Source organism: Primulina huaijiensis, chromosome 14 (assembly GCF_012295235.1).
Source record: "Primulina huaijiensis isolate GDHJ02 chromosome 14, ASM1229523v2, whole genome shotgun sequence".
NCBI lineage: Eukaryota > Viridiplantae > Streptophyta > Magnoliopsida > Lamiales > Gesneriaceae > Primulina > Primulina huaijiensis.
The window spans coordinates 4,720,987-4,745,179 of NC_133319.1; the positions used below are offsets into that span (position 1 = coordinate 4,720,987).

A 24,193-nucleotide genomic window follows, 5' to 3' on the forward strand; every position below is an offset into this window, starting at 1 on the left:
ATTATAGAGCTTGAGTATAATTGAGCATATTAGAAAGCGTGTTTGCTGTCTTAGCGCTTCTTCCATTTATAGTAGGTCTATAAATAGTGGTTGAATAGTAGTCCAATGTAATCTTCTTCTTTCTGATTCAATAACGGATCTTCATATTTTGGCTCCAAACACAGCTTCAACATGGTATCAGAGCTGCGGAATTTAATATCGAGATTCTGGCAAGCTTCTAACTGGTGATTACCATAGATCACATTTTTTTGGCTGTGATTTGAAGATCTAATTCAATTTCTCCCCTCCCGTGAGCATGGCGAATGCAAACAATTTCAATGATCCGATGACCACTCATGCTTCGGACACTCCAGGTTTGAATCTAATTACTGAGCAGTTAACTGGAGTTGAAAACTATGGGATTTGGAGTAGAGCTATGCTAATTGCGTTGCATGCAAATAACAAAGTTGCGTTCCTTGATGGTATGTGTAGGCGACCAGCTGCAGGCAATTTGATGTTACAGCAATGGGAACGGTGCAATGCTCTGGTGTTATCGTGGATTATGAACTCTGTATCGAAGGAGATCTTTGGAGGAATAGTGTATTCCACAGACGCTTCGGTTGTCTGGACAGATATAAAGGATCAATTTGATAAGGTAAACGGTTCCGGAATTTTTTCTCTTCATCGCGATATAGGTCGCTTAGTTCAAGGCAATAACACCATCTCAAGTTATTACTGTAAATTGAAGCAATTATGGGATGAGTATTCTTCATTAGTAACACTGCCTTCATGTGAGTGTGCTACGGCCAGAAAATACGTGGAACATGATCAACAACAGCGTCTACTTCAGTTTTTGATGGGGTTAAGTGAGAGCTACATGAACATTAGGAGTCGGATTCTCATGATGAATCCTCTACTCACTGTTGGTCAGGCATTCTCCATACTCTCACAAGAAGTATCGCATCGATCACTTTCTTCGATTGAAGTTCCAACTTCAGTGTTTTACTCTATTCAAAATAAGGATAAGAGTACAGATCACAAGAGAGAGATGAGGTGTGATCATTGTCACTGGACTGGACATACAATAGATTACTGTTTTCGACTTCATGGTTATCCACCGGGGCATAAAATGTATAAACAATCTCAAGGAAAAGCTTACAATAAGAAATTTGGCAAGGAATTTCAGAATAACAAAAAGGTTCAGCGAGAAGTCAATTTAGTGGATGATGAGTCTATTGAAACACCACGAACAACCACATCTAGTGGGTCTCAAATTTTCACAGCTGCACAATATGCAGAAATTCTGAAGCTACTTGGAAATTCCAATCTTCAATCAACCACAGCTCCGATAGTGAATATGACAGGTAACAATTTACATTGTGCTTCGCATGCATGGATTGTAGACACTGGAGCGAATGAGCATATGGTTGGAGATGCATCCTTGCTGCAAAATTCGAAGTCTATAGCATATTCCACTAAATCTGTGAGGATGTCGAATGGTAGTAAAACATATATGAGCAAGATAGGGACGGTACCTATAACAAATGCTATTACACTCGAGAATGTGCTATATATTCCAAATTTTCGATTCAATCTCTTATCCATTTCCAAACTCACCAAGAGTCACCACTGCTTTGTCACTTTTTATCCATTTTTCTGTTTGTTTCAGGACCTCAAGACTGGGAAGATAATGAGGATTGGTAGAGAAGAGGGTGGTCTCTATCACTTTGCTCCAAATGATTTTTCAACATTACAACCAAATTTTTTTCCTTTTGAAACAAGATGTAATACTTTGACAGTAGACAAACCTTTTGTTTCTCATTCTTCTATCAGCCTTTATGAATGGCATAAACGTTTGGTTCATATGTCTTCTTCGAGAATGAAATTACTCCCATTTGTGTCCAGTATTGATACATTTCCACATTGTTCTGTTTGCCCTATGTCAAAACAGCCTAGGTTGAGTCTACCTTCTGAAAGTCACACTCAGACTTCTCGGGTGTTTGAGTTAGTACATATGGATATATGAGGTCCATTCAACACACACACGTACAATGGAGAAAAATATTTCTTGACCATTGCAGATAGGGCTGGGAAAATATACCGAAAAAATATCGAAATTACCGAAAAAATCGATGTGCCGAAAATTTCGGTTTTCGGTATCGGTATCGGTACGTAATTATTTTTTTTCGGTATTTCGGTATATACCGAAAATAATTTTTTTATTATTTTTTTTAAAATTTAAGTACGGTATACCGATAATATTTTCGGTATACCGAAAAAATTTTCGGTGTCGATACTGTATCCGGTATGAACTTTTTCATATCGAAAATTCGATATACCGAATATGTGGTATATCGAATTTTCGGTATCGGTATGAAAAAATTCCATACCGATATTTACGGTACGGTATATGGTACAGTAGTTCAGTACGGTATACCGTACCGTACCCACCCCTAATTACAGATGAGTTTTCTCGAGGTACATGGGTGTTTCTTATGCATTCCAAGCTAGATATACTTGGTATGATTCGGATTTTTCTTGCCATGATTTATACTAAGTTTTCGACCAAAGTCAAAATAATTAGAACAGACACTGCAACAGATTTCTTCAATTCTGATTGCAACACTCTTTTTCAATCCCTTGGCATAATCCATCAAATTTCTTGTCCATATACTCCCCAACAAAATGGACTGGTTGAAAGAAAACATAGACACATACTTAATGTAGCAAGATCGTTAAGATTTCAGTCCTCTGTCCCATTAAGATACTGGGGGGATTGTGTGTTGACAGCAGTGTATTTGATTAATAGAACTCCTACCCCTGTTTTGGAAAATAAGACTCCTTTTGAGGTGTTTTTTTTTTTTTCATAAAACCCCTTTTTTTGATCATCTTCGAGCATTTGGTTGCTTGTGTTATGCTTCCATTTTACCAGTTGGGCACAAATTTTCTCCCAGAGCTGCTCGTTGTGCATTCTTGGAATATTCTACTGTCCCAAAGGGGTACAAGGTCTTAGACTTGAATTCCAAACGGGTGTTTGTTTCTAATGATGTAACCTTCCATGAGAACATATTTCCCTTTATGACTGAACCTTGTCAAGTTTCGGATAACATTCCATGTACCACTCCTTTTATGAAAAATGTTTCTCCATTCATTGACATTGATGCTGTTGAGTTACCCCCCGACACTCATTCTGCAGCTTCAGTCGATCCACCGCTGCGAAGGTCTTCTAGAACCATTGTTCCTCCTATTTGGTTAAAGGATTTCTCTTGTTCTAATCCATCCAAAACTAATTCGGCCATTTGTTCTTACCTTATATCTAAGTACCTTACATATTCGAATTTTTCTTCATCGTACTAAGACTATCTTGCTACTATGTCTTCAGTTACAGAGCCATGTTCCTACCATGAGACTATCACAGATTCTAGGTGGCAGGATGCTATGAACTTGGAATTGGCAGCATTGGAAAGTAATCATACTTCGGATGTGGTTGAATTACCACCAGCTATCAAGCCTATTGGATGTCGATGGGTTTACAAGATTAAACTTAAATCTGATGGGACAGTGGATCGATTCAAGGCGAGACTTGTAGCTAAGGGATATACATAGCAGCCAGGGATCGACTTTCATGATACCTTTTCCCCAACGGCGAAGATTGTGACTATTATATGTCTACTGAAAGTTGCAGTTGTCAATCGCTGGCCATTGTTGCAAATGGATGTCACTAATGCTTTCTTGCAAGGGGATTTAGATGAGAATATATATATATGAGTCTCCCAGAAGGCTATAAGTTACAAGGGGAGCGTAAAGTCTGCAAGTTAAGGAAGTCATTGTACGGTTTGCGTCAAGCTTCACGCCAGTGGAACAATAAGTTTGCTGATGTTATGTTTGAGGCAGGCTTTCGTCAATCTCAACATGATTATTCATTGTTTGTCAAGCATGAACCAGATTCTGTTACTCTCCTTGTTGTTTACGTGGATGATATCGTTGTCACAGGGAGTAATTTGAAATGTATTTAGAAACTTCAGAGTTTTTTACACTCTAAGTTGCAGATTAAAGACCTTGGGAGTCTAAGATATTTTTTAGGGATTGAAGTTGCGAGATCTAAAGAAGGAATTTACTTGAACCAGCGCAAGTATGCGCTGGAATTGATTGCAGAGACTGGCGTAGCGGGAGCTCGGCCATTTGACACGCCAATGGAACAGAATAAGAAATTTATAACCCATGAACTGGATGTTATCATGCATAAGTTTGATCATAGTGGCTCTGAAGATGCTTTGTTGAAAGATGCGAGTGCTTATAAACGATTAGTGGGCTGTTTGTTGTATTTGACTATTACACGGCCAGACATATGCTATGCGGTGCAACACTTGACCCAATTTATGCATTCACCAAAGCAGTCACATATGGATGCAGCCGTTCGTGTAGTTCGATACCACAAGGGATCACCTGGTTTGGGTATCATGCTATCTGTGAACAAGTTTTCTTCTCTCTCTGCCTATTGTGACTCGGATTGGGCTTCATGCCCAATGACTCGTCGTTCTTTCACAGGATATTGTGTTAAATTAGGAGACTCCCCGTTGTCTTGGAAAACCAATAAACAACACACTGTTTCCAGGTCCTCCGCAGAAGCCGAGTATCGTGCGATGGCTTCCAAAACCTGTGAAGTAGTATGGATTTCTGGTTTATTGGCAGACATGGGTCTCAAGTTAACAGCTCCAACGACTCTGTTTTGTGACAACACTGCTGCTATACATATTGCAGCTAATCCTATGTATCATGAACGCATGAAACATATTGAAATCGATTGTCACTTGGTGCGTGAGCGAGTTAAGGACGGAACTATAACTACTGCGCATGTTCCCACCACTGAACAGTTGGGTGATATCTTTACTAAAGCTTTAGGGAGTTCTCAACATTCTTATCTGCTCTCTAAAGTTGGTGTTCGTGATTTACATCACCCTTCTAGCAATCATTAATGTGCCTTCTGTGTTTTTTTTTCTTTCAAGGTTGCTATGCTGTTTTGGGTTGCAACCTTGAGGAGGGAGTGTTGAGTATAATAGAGCTTGAGTATAATTGAGCATATTAGAAAGCGTGTTTGCTGTCTTAGCGCTTCTTCCATTTATAGTAGGTCTATAAATAGTGGTTGGATAGTAGTCCAATGTAATCTTCTTCTTTCTGATTCAATAAACAGATCTTCATATTTTGGCTCCAAACACAGCTTCAACAAAAAGCTCACCCCTTTTACCCCAACTTATTCACATCCTCCTTCAATGTACCTAAAACTGAAAACAAAAACTGTAAAGAAACGCAACTTCAAATACAGGAAACGATCAAAGATAACTTAAAGAACCCATTACATAACACGACAGCATTAATATTCCTTCCGAAGTTTCTTGGCTTTTTTTTTGAGCCACAACCTTTAAAACTGGCGCCCCGTCGGAGACTCTAGCCGTATCGGCATTCACAGTCTTCGTCAAGGTTGAATTTTGCAGCCATGAAGATGAAACCCACGAAAAACTGGTGGACAAAAAACACGCTTTCTACAATTCAGTGCGTAGTTAGGCTCTACTCTCATCATCTTATCTGACACCGCAGTCTGTGTTCTGTCGAGAATTTGGACCAAAATAGATTGGTCCAGTCCAGAACGTGTAAGCCCCCACAAGAGAAGAACCGGAAAAAGAAGACTCCAGACTTCAAGATTCCAGTGTGATTAGCGATTGCCTCCACTTCTCATTTTTTTCTTCTTTTGAATGTGAATTGTATTGTTCTTCATTTATTGTTGTTATAGATTAATGACATGTAGGCATTGTGTATTAAATTGTCTTTTACGTAGTGTTGACATCCATTTCCATTATATTCATACATATATACAACGTTGATGACCGAATATATTAAATCACACCATTTAAAATGCAGTCAATGTGAAGTTTAAAGGTACATGAATTTGTAGTTAATTATTTCAAATCTATAATAATATCTCTAATTAGATAAATTTATTTCTCGTTGGATTTGAAATTCTTCACTACTTAGTTTAAGTATGTCAATTTCAAATCCAAATTTTGAATCCTTCCATGGATTTTCATCAGAACGCACGAAGAAAATTTAATAAAACCAAATTATGAATATTAAAGCACACCAAACATCTATTCTGATAGTGTCACCATTAGCTGACTATACAAAAAGCACACCTTTACTTGAAGGCAGAGAGACAGTTGTTTGGTTGGGATCTTCCAAGTGCTTAGATTTTGCGAAGTTTTCTTTCATGGGGTTTGTGATTCGGGTGGTTTTTGTTGATCAGATGCAAATAATTGTTCCTAAAACCTCATTTACTAGATTACAGTGAACTTTTTTTTAATAATCAATCAATGTCAGCATGTACATAATCAACAAACACAAAGTTCTTTTGTAGTTCATTTACAGCATAGGCCAAACCAGCACTCAAAATCGAAACAGCCCCCAAAACAATCCTAAACTGCATGTCTGGAGGAATCCCTGCCGTTGCAGCGCAAACAACAGCAGCACCGATCAAGAATTTCTGCAATGTCTGGAAACTAGAATGAGCACTTCTACACGAAGAACACTTCCGAGTGTGCTGCTCAAATCTATCCAACATCTGCATAACACAGAATCAACGATATTTTTGATGTCTCATGGAATGAGGATTCAAATGTTTCCATTCTTTATAGATTGAAGAAGTCAAATACCTGGCGTTTGGACAATGTAATAGAAGGCAATGTCTGTTGATCATTGGCGGCACCAAACCACTCCGGCTGGCTGTTGCCATGTCGCCGAAGCCAATTTCTGAATGCCAAAACAAAACGATCCGCTTGTGTAGGGGTAAAGGTTATCTTTGTGTACTCTTTGTTGACATCTCCCACGCCATCCTTCGATTTTGAAAGAAAGATCTTCTCTTGACCTTGCAGTACTATCATATCTCCATCGTATACTTTGTTCGATGTCCAATGCTCGTGCCATCGAGGAACCACCTATTGTCAAAAATCAATTGAAGGGTAAAAATAGATTATTTTTAAGATTGTTACTGGAAAAGGAGAGGAGCAGGACTTACCTGCCACCATTTGGGACCTGGCATAGTGAGTTGGAAAAAGTTACGGGCACTGCAAACAATTGAGCGAGTCTTTCCAGGCGCCATTGGAACGTTGAAGGAGCAAATCCATATGACCCATTTTTGGTCCCCCACAACAGGAAGTTTGGTGTCTATCTCGACTCTGGCATTAACAGAACGGTAGAATAAGGGAAACCAAACTCATATCCATATCTATATGTAAAATAAATCTATCCTTATAAAGATACTAAATAAAAACGCAGAAGGTCTTGTTTCCACAACTACTCTACTTACAATAAAAACATGTCTGAAAGAGAGAAACACCGTTAGCCATGTAAACCATAAATTGTCAATACTTAAAACGGATGTATTTTACTAGAATTACTTGGTCACCAACAATTTTACATGACAATGACATTAACAAGCTAGGAAAACAAAAACCACGAGGTTTTATAGAGGCAACGACTAGACAGCCGCAAGCAACTCAAATATCTCAAGAAATTAGACCGTGATCAATTTTGTTATTCATTTGATTCATAACATATAACAGTAAAATAACTCTTGTGGCCAACCATATATATTGGAACAAAATCTAGAACATATTGGAGACACTTAAATTTGTGCTACATTTTTGCAGCTTATACTGGAATAACGGATTTGGGGAATAGCCTATCCTACCACAGTGTAATTTGCACATATTGTTATTCGAGTACCATATGTCACAGATAAACTTACTTGTTTATATAGTAGCAAGGCGCAACAAACTTGGTGCTAATTCTTGGATTACCCTCATTTGCGCCAGAAAAACCCCACGGTCCAGTTGATTGCATCTTGAATGGTAACGGCTTTGCTCTATCTCTTCTTCCTGTAACCTGTCAATGCATATTTTTTTTAAGTGACTGGTAAAAAGGCTTGTTTTTCAAAAGACAGAAATGGGGGTAAATATAGCTTATTTGAAATTAAAGCCTGGACAGGAGTACAGGACAAACTCATTTCCACACTCGCGGAATCTCAAAATAAATTGTGCAGTAACCCGATGTTTCACAGTAGCAAAATATATTTGTAAATCGAACTCCATGGCAGAAAAATCAAATATATGCAGTATTAATTTCAAGACAATACACTTGTTATCCAATCAACATAGCTCACCCAGCATGTTCCTCAACAGACTTGCGTCATGTCTTGAGATTTGGTTATAGATAATCATCTAGCTCCACTAACCAACCATGCAAGGAATCACATCCAAATAATTTCAACATGAACTTTGAATTGTGACACTTGCAATATTTCCACCAGCAAACAATTAAAAAAACATTTCTTAAAAACTAGATTTATTTCAATTTTTTGATTTGTCAATCTTGCATCAACTCGTTCTTCTACATCTTCAACCATTCATGTGATTTTGTTACTTCTAATAGCCTGAAAATATATACAGAAAAAAGTTTCTGGATAATGTAAGATATTTAGAGATAATCTACATTTGAAACAGTGGGTTAATATCCACACAAGCTGTACCAACAGAACAACAAAATATTATAGTACCAAGATCGAACTCTTTCAATCAGATACCAATTTTACCTTATGATGCGCAAAATCGATGTGTGAAGGATCAGACACATTTTCCATCAGAGTATCATAGCCATAATACAGATCACGTTGAATTGTCACCGATGAAAACCCGGGCTTATCAAAATCATCAGGCAACCTAAACGATTCCCCGCAATCAGAAGAACATCAAATATTCTTTTTCCAACAAAAAATATTGCTTAAAAAACCAAACCAATCGAGGTATCTGGAAACATTGTTCATATAGTCCGTATAATATTTCTCCAAGGTTGCGTATTAGAGAATAAAACAGAAATTTAAGGACTTTTACATTGGAGGCTTAGTGGCTTGAGCTCTTTCCCAGTCATTCTCACTAGGCCAAACAAAGAGAAGGCCTTGAGAAATCATGGTGGGAAACCTGGTAGCACATGCCCTCGGAGACTTAAAGGCACGAGACTCGGGTCCTTCAGGTGCTGCCTGTGGTATCCGAGTACATGAGCCGCACCCGTCAAATGACCATCCGTGGTATGAACACTGCAAGTGCCCATTCTCATCGATCCTCCCCTCCTGCGATACATTTGGAAACAAATTGAAGATCAAGACAATTAATTATGACCACGAAACAGAAAATTGACAACATATTTCGATGGTCAACAAGATTTCTCCACAAAGATTGAATCTTGAGAAAAGGGTACCAAGAACTTGCAAAACTACCGAAAAAACAAGGATGAAGAGAAATTCACCGATAAGGGTGCAAGCCTGTGGGGGCATTTATCATCCAAAGCAACCCATTGAGCAGCCGATTTATCAAACCAGATTACAAGATCTCGATTCAGGAGCTGAAATGGAGTGGGATAACGAGGGTCAAGATCTTCAACAAGTGAAACTGGATACCAATGATCTCTCCAAGAAAACTTCGACGAAGAGATCTCTTCAGAATCTGCTGTCTCAATAAAAGGTTCTGCATCTTCAGCGCCATCTTCCGGTATTGTAGCGGGAGCGATTGCCGGAGAAGCTACATGAACCGGAGTTTTCAAAAGTTTGCTTCTTTTTGGTGATGTGGTTATCTTAGAAATAAATGGCAATGGAACGGGCTGGTGGTGTAGACTACTGCTACCGGCATTCGAAGAGGCACTGAATATGGGCGTAACTGAAGCAAATGAAACCGCCATGTGTTGGGGTAAATCAAGAATCTCTAATCCCACCAACTAATTTTTCTTCACAGCACACAACTATATCATATTGCGTGCGTTTTAAATTCTCAAAGCAGTTTCATATAATGATTTCGAAACACACCTGCCTCCTCCTTTTGTAAAATGATTGTGTGTAATGGGAAAGGAGGTTAGCTTTGCGTACAAGACTGGAACTGGATGTTCTTGGAATTATGTCATAATGCTGCACCAAAAATCCAGGCTGCTGGGCCGAATGGGACAGTAAATTGGACGAAACTGTAAACAATGAGATATTTTTCATATGTTCACGTGTTGTGTGGAGTAGAACTATGCCACGAAGTTAAAGTTTTAATTTCAAAGTTGGACATATTATGGAAGTGCATAAGCTGGAAGTTTCTATATTAAAATTTTCAACTTTGCCTTTTAAAAAAAATTAAAAAAAAAAAAGGACATCCATGAACATTAATTCAAAGAAAAACATTTGAATTGCTTATTTATGAAAGTCAAGAGTTGGTAAACATTTGAAATGAGCCATTAGTCTCAAACAATTAGCCAAAAATCGGCTTCTGATAGCACTGAAAATAGAAGTTTTGCATTGGTCTAATTGTATTCTCTTTTATTTTAAAAAAATTATCAAATAACTAGAGGAAACTCGCACTCCAAACTCCAAAAAGAAAATCAGACAGTGAATAGAAATTGAAAATCTGAAAAAAGCAATGTAAATAAAATGAAATCAGTTATTTTATATAAAAGTAATTCAAATCTTTATTTTTTCAAAGTTAAATTTTATTCTTGTAAACTCGAGTATTGCTAAACATAAAATTTATTGAAAATTTTGTAGATACAATAGTAATTTATTGTAAAACTTAATTGTTAATCACACACTAAATTAGTAAAATAATAAAAATATAAAATATGAAGTAATATATCAAAAATTTTGGTTTTGACACTATTACATTAAAGTAAGAAAATGATAAACTTATACACATTGTTATAAAAAACCATATTGAGCAGTGATAAGAACGATCCATATAGCACTTTTAAGAATTTATTTTGTTGTATTTGTGCTTATCTGATATTTTTATTCCGAGTTTTACGCTTAAATCGTCATATTTTTATTCTTTATAGGTTTGACCAAAATGTGTAAAAAGTTTAATTCTGAAGATAAGGTCAAAGAGTTTAATGCCAAGTATAAAAGATTTCCGAGAATGAATGAATAATTGATGAAGAATTTTTCCTATCATCCAAGAATTATTATGATAAGATCGAGGAAGTTTTGTTACATTGGAATAAATTTGGGCTAGAAATGTTATTTATATAACATTTGAAGTTGCTAAGATTAAGTTATGGAAGAAAGAAAAAAATAGAAGAGGTCTTGGAACAAGGCATGATCACACCTTGTGTCTGCTTCACTCCTGCCTTGACAAAAACAGAAGAGGTTCTGGAACAAGGCGTGATTGATCATGCCTAATGTCCGATTCACTTCTGCCTTGTGACAACATGGAGCTCGAATTTAAGGATTAAAATATCATATTCAAAAATCTTAATTATGGTATTTGATTTGTTGAATATTTTGGAGAGAGAAAAAAAACTTTTAAAATTAAGATAAGAAAAATTTGATAGAGATTTTATTCCTTGAAAACTCAATTTTTCTTATGGATAGAATACATCATATCAAACAAGAGAGACTTTTTCATCATCAAGACGTGAAGGACAAGGAGAAGAAGACGCACTGGACGAGAAGATTCACGCACTATCGCTGAGATTTCTTATTTTTATTTTTATTTCTTTTATTTCATGAATTCAAACATTATATTTTTGTCTAGTTTTGATTTTATAGAATAGTCGCCTTATGATTGGGACCACGATATAGCCAAACTTGTGATTGTTGTTTGCATATTGGATCGTTCAGATATTTGATTTGTTTTATGTTATTAATTGATATTTGTTGATTTATTTTATGTTATTAATTGATATTTGCTTAGATATCTTACGTTTAATTTGGTCAATTAATTGCTTGTTTGGTGTTTGATCTTGACTCGAAATAGAAAGAGAATAGATTGAAAATAGCTTCAAAAATATTGATCAACACATGGTTAAACTGATTAGAAATATTATTCGATTTCAATGTGCGATTTTAGGCAAAAAAAACTAGAATTTCAGAGTTGTTGAATACATTTTATTTAATTAAATTTAATTAGAAATAGTTGAACTGATATATAAAAATAAGATTATTAATTCTAGAAATAGATTAATAATTAAGGTATGGAATTTCATCGTGACTTTAAAATAATTATTATTTGATCAAATCCATTACATGTCAATAATTGATGTTTGGTACGGTTGTGTGTTCCGATCATTTATTTGAATTTGAATTTCTGCAAAACCCGGGATTTTGTAATATCGTGATCATATCAGTTTAATATCAGGTTAATAATTTGATGGTGTAATCTTGGATATTAATATTTAAATCATTCAGAATATAAGATTTGTTTTAAGGTTATCTAAGTTGAGTAGATAATTGTGTAGATAATTTTATCGTGTACAGAATTATAAAGCTCGAGATTAAGATAATATCATCTATTTTTAAACTTGAAATTTTGGTAGGAATAAATTTATCTCAATCTAAGGAATTAAAGAAGGAATTTTGAAAATAAGCAGATAAATGTCTAAGATTTAGGTTGATATTGAGATACCGGGATAAAAGATCAAATAAGAGATAATAAAATCCCTAGAATTCGAAATCTAACAATATACACCATGAGATTTTCGAAAATTAGGTGGAAAAAAAAGAAGGAGATTTCGGATATCTACCTAGATCACGGATATATCAAGATTTTAGATTTGATTCACAGTTCAAACGCACTATCACGATAGCAGCCAACTCCTATAAATAGAAGGGCCCTAGTTTTCGAAAATCACACCTTAGAATACAGCAAATTTTCGAAAATTCTCCTCTAGTCTCCATAGGAATTTTCGAGCACAGCGAAGCGCTGCCGCCGTCCAGCCGTTGAAGAGGAATTTTCGAAATTCCTGTGCAAGCAACCCTAATTATTCACGTAATTTTTGCATCAAGAATTTAAGGTAAGTGGGCAAATTTTAAAGTTTAAATTTTTGGGTTATGTGTTTTTCTTTTTAAAGAAAAAAAATTGCGGTCGAACACCGTCTACGTTTTTTAAAAATCTTGTTACGTTTTTGTGAGAACACTGTGAGGATTCCCTGAAAATGGGTGGAATTCCAACATATGGCCCTTAACAGTGGGATAGAACTGTTTTACGGCCTCGCCCCCTTAGAGGATTAAAACTTAGGGACTGACGTCAGTAAACCATGCAAGGTGAAAAATTGCAGTGTTAAAATTATGAAAAGCATGCTATGAATATATGTTATTTTCGAAAATATGGAATTTGTTATGTGGTGTTCGATAATTCCCCCATTTACTGAGTATTCCCAAAATACTCACCCCTTACAACCTTTCCCAGATAAATCCGAAGAGCAGGTAGAAGAAGAAGAATCGGAACAGTTTTGGGGATGGTGAGTAGTAGACATGATTATTTTTTTTTTAGAAATTTAAAATTTTAGATTAGACGTTTCCGCAAATTTATTTTATTTCAGTTGTAAAGACAGTTGTTTTTTTGAGGAGTTATGAATAATAAACTAGTTTTCGGTTTATACTATGCTACGAGGCTGGTTGTTTCAATTGTGTGATTGTTAAACAACGCCGGTGTCAAATCCCGAGTTTCGGGGCGTGACAATTTCTCCTAAACTTAATTTGTTATTTAATTGAGTTGTGTTATTTTCTTTAGAATAATTAAATTTATTTTAACTATTAACAAAAATAACTTCTTCTGTATAGCCTAGATTAAATTAAATAACTTATATCCTAGTAATTCGATAATAGTCTCTGTGAGAACGAATTGGACTTTATCCAACTATATTATTACTTGACCTAGTGCACTTGCTAGCTTTCCCAACCGAAATCGTCCGTCAACCAGTGCTTGAGTTCGATTAAACAACAACTTTTTATAACATAAATTTAATTTTAATTTTAGAATAAATATTTTTATAAATATATATGTATAAATAACTTATGAAACTTCATAAATATGAATACGACACACTAATAGATAAATTAACTTATTTTTATTATATTATTTTGTAGATTCTTGAGAAATCATTAATTATTGAAATTTTATGTTTTTAGATTTTTTAGAACTTGAAAATATATTAATTTAATCTTAAATTTACTGTAATTTTATACTTTTTTTGTTTATTTTTTAACCTAAAAGTAATTAAAATAATAGTGAAAATGAGAAACAATTTTTTGGCGTCTAGGCGTATCCAAATCTCGCTTAATTTTGAGAAGCTTGAAATTTGATCTCTACGCTTTGTGTTTTTTAAAACCTTTCTTATACATGCTTAAGTGGCAAAACAATTGAATGCTTATTTTTTTTAAAAGCATTTTTCTCATAAGTCATTAAGGCAAAAACTTGTGTGAGACGGTCTCACGGGTCGTATTTTGTGAGACGGATATCTTATTTAGGTCATCAATGAAAAAATATTATTTTTTATGCTAAAAATATTATTTTTATTATGAATATCGGTAGGGTTGACTCGTCTCACAGATAAATATTCGTTAGACCGTCTCACAAGAGATTTACTCAGTCATTAATGTAATTTTAATTTAATAATTACAAGTTGGCAAAAATAAAATGTAATTTTATAGTAATAAATATTTAAATTAATTTAATGTAAATAAATTAACCAAAATGATATTTAAGTAAAACAATTCGAAAGGATAATTAATTGGCCACCAAAAAAATAATGAGAGACGATATTAAAGCAATCTGAAAGATTGGAGATGATTTTCACATTACTTTCAAACGTCAGATATGTATATGAATTTTACCCAAATTCTCTTCAAAACTCATAACTAATACATTCACAAAATTCTTTAAACTATTCAACACACACAGATAATTTAAACCATAAAACGAGTCGGGCAAAATCTTGTTAATACAAGATCAAAAATTTAATGTTCGCAAGAGACTATGCCCCGTCAAATGCCGTTATGGGGTGAGTCTCTTCTGCAAATTTAAATAGACATAAGGAGCGTGCAAAATATTTAAAATTTCTGGAAGCCCCCATTAAAAGCTGACCAGTTCTTGGCCAAGGTTTTGAAACCTAAATTTATTTTTCCACATTGATTCTGCTTCATGGGAAGCAGGAAGCACAAGATCTTTGACATTGAGGTGTGCAAGAAGATTCTCAATGCAAAAGAAGAGTGATTGACAGTACGACAAGGCCGATAGAATTCACAAAGTTGGTATATTTTAGGTATTATTATGGTGGATGTGCTCCACCTTGCCCTGGCAACCAAGACTTGTTGCAACCAAAGGAAGCTCTGCTACTTCCGCACCAAATATTTGAATGATTCCGGTAGACACCGTGACCGAGCTGTTGAAAGTAAGGAAAATGGATTAAAATTAAGTTCCAATTATAAAAGAAGCCATTGATTGAACAATGAATTCAGTGTGTATTGATCCTGCATAAATCTATCTTTATGCACAAGTAGTTACTTTGTTGTCAAAATGGCACAATACATGCCATATAAATCTTGATTCTTGACCTCCCTCATGGAGGAAAGCCATACTGCCCATACATTAAACCCATTCAGATTCACAGAAACGACATACAAAAACAAGGCATATGAAATGTGAAGTACATATGACATCTTATCCATAGACCATGTTCGGAATGAGATGAAGACGGCTGTTGCCGGAAACTGTAATTGGATCTAAACATTCCTGCAACATTTTTGATTGTTAAGGATAAATTTCATTTGAGCTTGAGACTAGCATCTGTGTCATGTTTCATTAGCAAGGGCATGAAGATGTTCATTCATACAGATTAGTGATCATTTGATGATACACTGAACAACCATCCCTCGGACTGTCTAAATGTTTATCACTTATCGAGTGTAATAGTTCGCAATTATGGGTGCACACCATTAGTCCTTAGAACCAAGACAACGTAGAGACTCTACATATTAGCATGCACTTTGATCCGTTTACCGACTCCATTGAAAGTCATTAGATGACGAGGTTGAGTATAGTTTACGTAGAAGCAAATGCATTGTAGTCGGTGATTCACCATTTTCCTACGGGTAAAGATATCCTATGTGATCTGATGAGTTAATAGTGCAAGAAGAACATGTACTTTAGGAAAATGTGTTTTCCTAGTTGCACATACTATGTCACTATTATTATTCAAAATACATCACATCGTTATCGAATTCAAATGCAACTCTCGATATATTAAGGATTGCAGATTGGATATGAATATATGAGTTGAAGGGACCATATTGTACGCTAACCGTAACTTAAAGTTCTTGCAGACACTATCAGCAATACCTAGAGGATCATGGGACGATGCTACTAGACACTCTTACCACTGATCTGATGGGTACAATCAAACTTGAGTTCTAACATTCTTGATCAAGAGATTGATAAAAAGAATGTGACTAATTAGGGTAAACCCTAATAAGAATAAATGTTATTCTGAATCACAAGAAGTTGTGAACCCACGGCTAGCTGTATCAATGAACCGTTGAGGGTCACACAAGTTTCGGATTATGTGTTTCTGTTGAGATAGTCAAGTTCAAGAGGTTGAATTTGGCGACTGTAGTTGGACGGAGATCAAACAGATTGCTTATAAAGGAGTTTATAAGTTGATTCCATATATTGAAAGATGTGTATATGTATGTATAGATATATGGACATATATACATACACATATATATAGTTTACTTTGCATGATATGTTAAACATGAGAATTTTAATTAATGAAAATAAGAAATCCTGATGAGAGTAAGATTATGAATTCTAATAGGAGAAGAAATCTTGATGTGATCAGGAATCAAACTCTATAAATATTTCATGAGTGTCATATGAAACAAGACTGTTTTGCACAAAAATTTTGACCACCAAAATGTTCTCCTCCCTCTTTCCTGGACAAGTTTTCAGCCGCCCCTCTCCTTCCCCAGTCCGCATCGTCACCGACGCCAGATTTCTGAAATTGAAGCGATTTAGTCTCAACGCAAATTCGTGTAAGATTTCTAGTGCAGTCGACACGAGAAATCTAGTCTTTAATCATGAACCAAATTAGAAGATTAAATGAGGGAGATCTGTTCGAAGAGATTTAAGTATTATATCGACTTAAAAACCTGAATAGTCGGTGATAAATACGTAAAATGTAAACAATTCTAAACACCTTATGAATATTTTAATCCATACGGCGCCCAATGAACATTTTAAACGTCGAAACTAAAATTTTTAAACTTTTACTGTGCCTTGAGAGCGAGAAAACGGTAGTCCAACAAAACCTTCATTACGCGACCACCTAGTCATCTTTTCGTTTCTCCAACATCCTAAGTCGGAGATTCCTCCAATGCCTCCAGCATGAGATTCTACACACAAAGGCTGAATGAATTCTTCCCTCAAAGTATGACCTATTTAATTTCTCAAACCATATTATCCATTGGTAACTACTGTTTGCACCGTCACCGTGAACAAAACGAACCATAAAATCAAAATAAATCAAAGACAATCTAAAAAGAACGCAAAGGTTCGCGATGATATAATTAAAGTAATATTATGATCATATATCTTCTTATTAGAGATACTCATTAGAAGTCGCATGTTGTTTCGACGAAATTCCTTGTAAATGTTATTACACCCAAAGTTCAAAAGCTAGCTAGGCTATAATTCCAGGGTGGGTAGAGTTTCCAACTCTTGAAGACTGAAAATTATATTGAATGAGCAAAATGTTTCGGTCCAAAATCCATTTATATGCATGCTTAACTAAATTACAAACCAGTATTACAAGGAAATACCCATGCGATGTGGTTTGGAAAAAAAATAAAAATTGAATTTTTGGTTTGGTATGTTTTAAAATTTCAATCTATTATCTGTCAACTTTCAATTTTAATTTTTCGCAATTTCAGTAACAATAAATATATAAGCATCGTATTGACGCCATATCAGTATCATATTCTTCTCTAGTGAGAAATGCTATATGTACCAAATTGATTAAGTTTAAGAGGAACAAAGAGTCGCTGAGAAAGTGCTAATATTAATTAAAGTTTTTCTTTAAGTACAATTTTTTTAAAAATAATTTTGCATAGCGAACTTTAATTTTTTTTTTTGGAGAAATTTAAAAGCATACCTATTCAAATCCCACAAACCTAGACAATAAAGTTATGGATTATATATATATATATCACTGCATATAAAGAAAATAGTTTATGGATTAGCATTGACATATATAATTGTTCCACTCTTTTTGCCAATAAGTAAAATAAGTAACAGAATTTTATCAAATAGATCATCAATATAAGAATAATATAATATCATTTGCCTTTCAAAAAAAAAAATATCATTTGGTATGAAAAAAGAGTAATAGCTTAAATTAATTGTCGACTTCATGTAACAATTAAAATTAGGTGTTCATACTTATTACCTTCGCAATTAATTTATAGTAAATAAAAAATAAAAAAAATTGGAACAAATTCTTGTGATAACATTAGAATTCTTTTTTATTTTTATATATTTTTATTTTTTTGGGATACCAACCTGACCCATGTTTAATTTATTTATTTTATAGACTTAAATTTATAAGGTTTTTTCTGGTCAACAAAATTACTAACTTATTTTTCTCATTTGGTTTTTTAAATGATTACATATTAAGGTTTTTATAAATAAATGAAATAATTAATGTATTATATATTTCATATTTTCCCAAAATGATTTCCCAGATCTTATTTCCATTCCCATACAAGTTTTGAATAACCATTTTGGGTAAAATCAATATGTTGGGTTAAACATGTATAAATGAGAGTAATACCGATATGAGTGACTTCTTGAGAAACTATCGTACGTCAAGCTATTGACATTGCGTTGCTTGGTTGGCTAGGTGAACCGTAAAAAGTGAGGTCAGATCTTAAGAGGTAATATCGTATCTACATAGGACATGACAGTCGGTATGAAAAATGTAAGATTAATCTCTAAGATATATGAGACATCACTGCAGATAAACACCCACATATCTGGACTCACGGGCATGATAACCCTACTCATTAACACTCAAATAGGTTAGCTATGAACAGTCACAAGTATAGGAAAATAAAGTTGTGCTAAGAAATAAATTTGCACATTGACTAACAATTATAACTTTTAGCCTAGAGACAAGTGTTTGATCCCAATACAATTGTTACACTTTCTTTGTTCAGTTTGATTTCCACAAAAAATTATAACTGAATTCTACAAGAATATAAATTATACAATGAACATGTATATCAATTTTTCTTAGACATAAATACTGAAAGAAATGATTCAACTCAATCCAACATAGAATTTATTTATCTGTAACAAATGAATCAATGCACATTATCTGGTATGTATGAACTCATGATAAATTTTTTCAGGTCTCTTGTGAGACGGTCTCACAGATTTTTATCCGTGAGACGGATCAACCCTGTCCAAATTACAATAATAAGTAATATTTTTAACATAAAAAATAATATTTTCTCATGGGTGACCCAAATAAGAGATTTGTCTCACAAATTTGACTCGTGATACCGTCGTACAAAAGTATTTTGATAAATTTATACCTGAAAACGTAGATCTTCTAGTGGTGATAAGAATCGTACCGGAGAAAACAAAACTCAAACTAGATGGTGGAACGAAGACAAAAAGTGCATCTATATCTTGCTTTTTTTTCCAGGGTTTAACTGTATCATCTTTCTCAAAATTGTTAGGTTTCATTTACTAATCTATACAAAAATTCAATTTTTTTTAATTATTGTTTGTGTCGATGAAAAATTAGCCCCCGGCTTATTGGATATCCATCATTTATCTCTTTAAAATGAGAAATAATTAGAGGAGAAAGAACAGATACAACGTTAGGGATGGTGAAAAAGCATTTAATAAAGATATATTATTATTAAATATTGCTGCCAACGTTTCAAGTTCAGCCTCTGTAATTTATTTTTCTGCCAAGATTTTTTATTTATTAAATATATATTTTAAGGAGGCATGACGATCTTGGAATATTAACAAAATATAATATATAGAGTATAGTTGTCAACCTCCGATCTAATTAAATTTCAAGAATATGTACGATAAAAGAAATGGAAGTACAAGCTCAAAGCATGAAGCTAAAACATGACAGCAATCAATACAAATTTTACAATATTCAGGAGGAAAGTGCATCCGCAGGGTCGTCAATCTTCTGCTTAATTATTCTATTCAGAAACATATTAACATTAAAAACAAGATGAATACTGCATAACTAATAATGGGTACCGATGATCATCTGAAGTTTGCAGTTGGCTACCTAAGCTATTCTCTGTGAATCTTGAAAGTATGCCAAAGGATTCATTGAAGTTGCCCTGTTGAAGAAACAATATATATCCTTTATTTCTTTCCTGAATTTCGTTGTCTTTTTCGAATTTTGACCGATTCGTGTAAATTTACCACCACCACCACCACCACCACCCACAATCATCCCTGGAAGGTGATTGATGGTGGTGGTGGTGGTGGTGGTGTTTTAAGTATTTTTTGAGAGGGATGCAGCGGAGGGCTGAGGGTTGATTATTTATAAGTTGAAGGCTGGAGAATATTATCAGTAGATTCAAGGATATTGAATGTATAATATGATAGCTAAGATTTGTCCTCGATCCTATTAGATTTGTAAAAGAAGGCATAATTCCAAGGGATATGCGGGAGACCAACTCCACCATTGATCCCAAGTCACAACACCTTTATTCCTTTTCTTTTCACTACACCTTTTAAATGTTTGCAAATGCGTGGCATTTTGAATAGTTTAAATTTAAACATAGGAAAATTTGTAATTTTGATGTCTTATTTATTTTTTTACGATTGTAGTATTCTGAATTGTTAAATTTCAGTCTTAATCATCTATTTTTTTTTTACAATTTTAGTTATTGACTCCGACGTGTTATTGATGTGACACTAATATAGTGTGAATGTAACGTCTATATAATGTAAACACGTAATGTCACATCAATAGTACTCTAAGAAAAAAGTGTTAGAATTGCCAAATGTTAAAAGATAGGGAAAAAATACACAATCAAAATTGCAATTTTCCTTTATATATATAACATATACCACCTTTTAGTCCATTCTTTTTAATATCATCTTCGCAGATGACTGCATCCAGATTGAAGCATTATTCCATCCTAGCATCATGAGTCTCACATGCAAGTGTGTATTTAAAAATATATATATGTACTCCACACTAATGTTGAAAAATTTACGAGGAGAATAGATTTGGTCATTTCATGTAAAAAAAATAGGACAAAAGAGTTCCGACATCCATGTGAAAAGAAGAGTATGTCTCTTCTGAGACGATCTCACGAATCTTTATCTGTGAGACGGGTCAACCCTACCGATATTCATAATAAAAAATAATATTCTTAACATAAAAAGTAATAATTTTTCATGGATGACCCAAATAAGAAATCTGTCCCGTGAGACCGTCTCACACAAGTTTTTGCCTGAAAAGAAAAGGGCACAAGAAATTTGGGAGAGTCATATCTGACCTAATTTTTTGTGGTGAAAAAGTACTATTGCACTTGTCCTCTAACACACCTTTCAGTATCAATTTACCTCATATGCGTATGCTGTCACTTTACTAATTAAGTATTTATTTCTAGTGTGGTTTAGCTTAAATAATAGATCTAGGTAAGGCCATGTAGATATTTTGTAATTTCTTTTAATTTTTTCTACGATGTAGAACAAAATAGTAGAGAAATATCATATGCTTTTGGGGGGTGAAAATATACAATTTAAAGGGTTTTTTTTTGGATAGTATGGAGGGGATATCCAGACGATGATTTCTAATTTATAATAATCTTTCTATATATGTCAATGTTCATCTTGTCTTCATCCATGATCTCTTGTAGCTTGTTGAGGGAGTCGTGATTGTCGTCGTTCTTTTAGCAATCTTCAGCGCTTTAAATGCCATGAAATATACAGCGCTTTAGCAATCTTCAGCGCTTTATATGTCTGGAATGATGTTACCAATTAGACCAAAAAATTTAAAAAAAATTAAAAGTAAGTGAACTAATATCAAAATTTAACAAGTTAATTGACTAATTTCGAAATACCACAAGTCGATGGTTTTCCCTATAATTTATTTTCCATGTGGTGGATCGAGTTCAACCTGATCTTAGGGTACTGTCCCAATTGTATACCAACAATTCATATTTATTATTACATTACATAGTCTATGATTTTTCTTGTGGATCTCACATTATGAATAAAAATCATAGGATGCAACCTCGAAATAATATTCAAATCTAACAGCTTTTTACGACAGCGGCCGTGACATCTGGCACATAAATTTATCATACCCATAGCTAGGCCATACTTTCTTTGACATTAACTTTTCTAGTTGTACATGGGTAAAAATAGTTCCAGAGCCCAGTCATCTACTTTCTTATTTCTAACTAGTATTTCACATGTATGATGTATGAAATGTTATTTTATATAATCAATGATTAAAATTAATAAGTAACAGTCGTGATTGTCTTCGTTCCTTTAGCAATCTTCAGCGCTTTAGATGCCATGAAATCTGCAGCCCGATTTTGTTCTCTATATTTTTTTTAACTTTTTTTTTTGTTTTGTCTTATTTTGCTGGAGATTGGTGTGATATTGAAAAATTCTGATGTGTCGTCTGAAAATGTTGATGTGGAATCATAAATTACTGAAATGATACCAGAAAATGTTGATATGTCTGGAATGATGTTACCAATTAGACCAAAAAAATTAAAAGTAAGTGTACCAATATCAAAATTTAACAAGTTAATTAATTGAATAATTCCGAAATTCGACAAGTCGGTGGTTTTCCCTATAATTTATTTTCCATGCGGTGGGTCGAGTTCAACCTGATCTTAGGGTATTATCTCAATTGTATACCAACAATTCATATTTATTCTTACATACATAGTCTATTATTTTTTTTTGTGGATCTCACAGAATGAATAAAAATCAGAAGATGCAACTTCGAAATAATACTCAAGTCTAACAGCTTTTTACGACAGCGATCGTGACATCTGACACGTAAATTTATCATGCCCATAGGCCAAACTTTCTTTGACATTAACTTTTCTAGTTGTACATGGGTAAAAATAGTTCCAGAGCCCAGTCATCTACTTTCTTATTTCTAACTAGTATTTCACATATATGATGTATGAAATGTTATTTTATATAATTAATGATTAAAATTAATAAGTAACAGTCATGATTGTCTTCGTTCCTTTAGCAATCTTCAGTGATTTAGATGCCATGAAATCTGCAGCCCGATTTTGTTTTCTATATTTTTTTACTTTTTTTTTGTTTTGTCTTATTTTGCTGGAGACTGGTGTGATATTGGAAAATTCTGATGTGTCGTCTGAAAATGTTGATGTGGAACCATAAATTACTGAAATGGTACCAGAAAATATTGATATGTCTGGAATGATGTTACCAATTAGACCAATAAAATTAAAAGTAAGCGTACCAATATCAAAATTTTACAAGTTAATTGACTAATTCCGAAATATGACAAGTCGGTGGTTTTCCCTATAATTTATTTTCCATGCGGTGGGTCGAGTTCAACCTGATCTTAGGGTACTGTCCCAATTGTATACCAACAATTCATATTTATTCTTGCATACATAGTCTATGATTTTTTTTGTGGATCTCACAGAATGAATAAAAATCATAGGATGCAACCTCGAAATAATACTCAAGTCTAACAGCTTTTTACGGCAGCGGCCGTGACATCTGGCACGTAAATTTATCATGCTCATAGGCCAAACTTTCTTAATTGACATTAACTTTTCTAGTTGTACATGGGTAAAAATAGTTCCAGAGCCCAGTCATCTACTTTCTTATTTCTAACTAGTATTTCACATATATGATGTATGAAATGTTATTTTATATAATTAATGATTAAAATTAATAAGTAATAATATCTGAATAAATATTTAAAATTATTGATACAATATAATGAATATATTTAAAATTTAAATATTATTATAAAAAATGTTCATATCACTTGAGATAATGCTCAAATGAGGATAACAATATCTTGTCGTTAAATTGACTTATTTAACTTAGATGAGTGAAACTATTACTAATAAAAATAATACAAAAAATATTTTAAAATAATGTATTATTTTGTTTATCTTTTGTTTATTAAAATTTTAAATAATAAAATAATATTTTTCAAAAATCAAAACTTTTGTCATTTATTAGATAAATAAATTTTGATTAAAATTTTTTATTATATTTTAGGACATGTTGAAAATAATAATAATAATAATAATAATAATAATAATAATAATAATAATAATAATAATAATAATAAT

The 24,193-nt window shown here is 33.7% G+C and overlaps 2 protein-coding genes across 2 annotated transcripts; one reads left to right on the forward strand and one right to left on the reverse strand.

Annotated features, from left to right (window-relative positions):
* Positions 1 to 295: 295 nt before the first annotated feature.
* On the forward strand, positions 296 to 3,585 carry LOC140957195 (uncharacterized). Its single transcript, XM_073414333.1, has 4 exons — positions 296 to 1,510; positions 1,649 to 1,763; positions 2,912 to 3,247; positions 3,362 to 3,585. The coding sequence occupies exons 1-4, from the start codon at positions 296 to 298 to the stop codon at positions 3,583 to 3,585; spliced, it is 1,890 nt and encodes a 629-aa protein (XP_073270434.1).
* A 2,728-nt stretch (positions 3,586 to 6,313) lies between these two features.
* Positions 6,314 to 10,005, reverse strand: LOC140957267 (pheophorbide a oxygenase, chloroplastic-like). Its single transcript, XM_073414444.1, has 7 exons — positions 9,331 to 10,005; positions 8,919 to 9,154; positions 8,621 to 8,747; positions 7,778 to 7,914; positions 7,046 to 7,205; positions 6,684 to 6,965; positions 6,314 to 6,592 (listed from the first exon to the last, which is right to left on the reverse strand). Exons 1-7 carry the CDS (start codon positions 9,757 to 9,759, stop codon positions 6,338 to 6,340), a joined length of 1,626 nt encoding a protein of 541 aa, XP_073270545.1. The 5' UTR covers positions 9,760 to 10,005; the 3' UTR covers positions 6,314 to 6,337.
* Between the last annotated feature and the right edge of the window lie 14,188 nt (positions 10,006 to 24,193).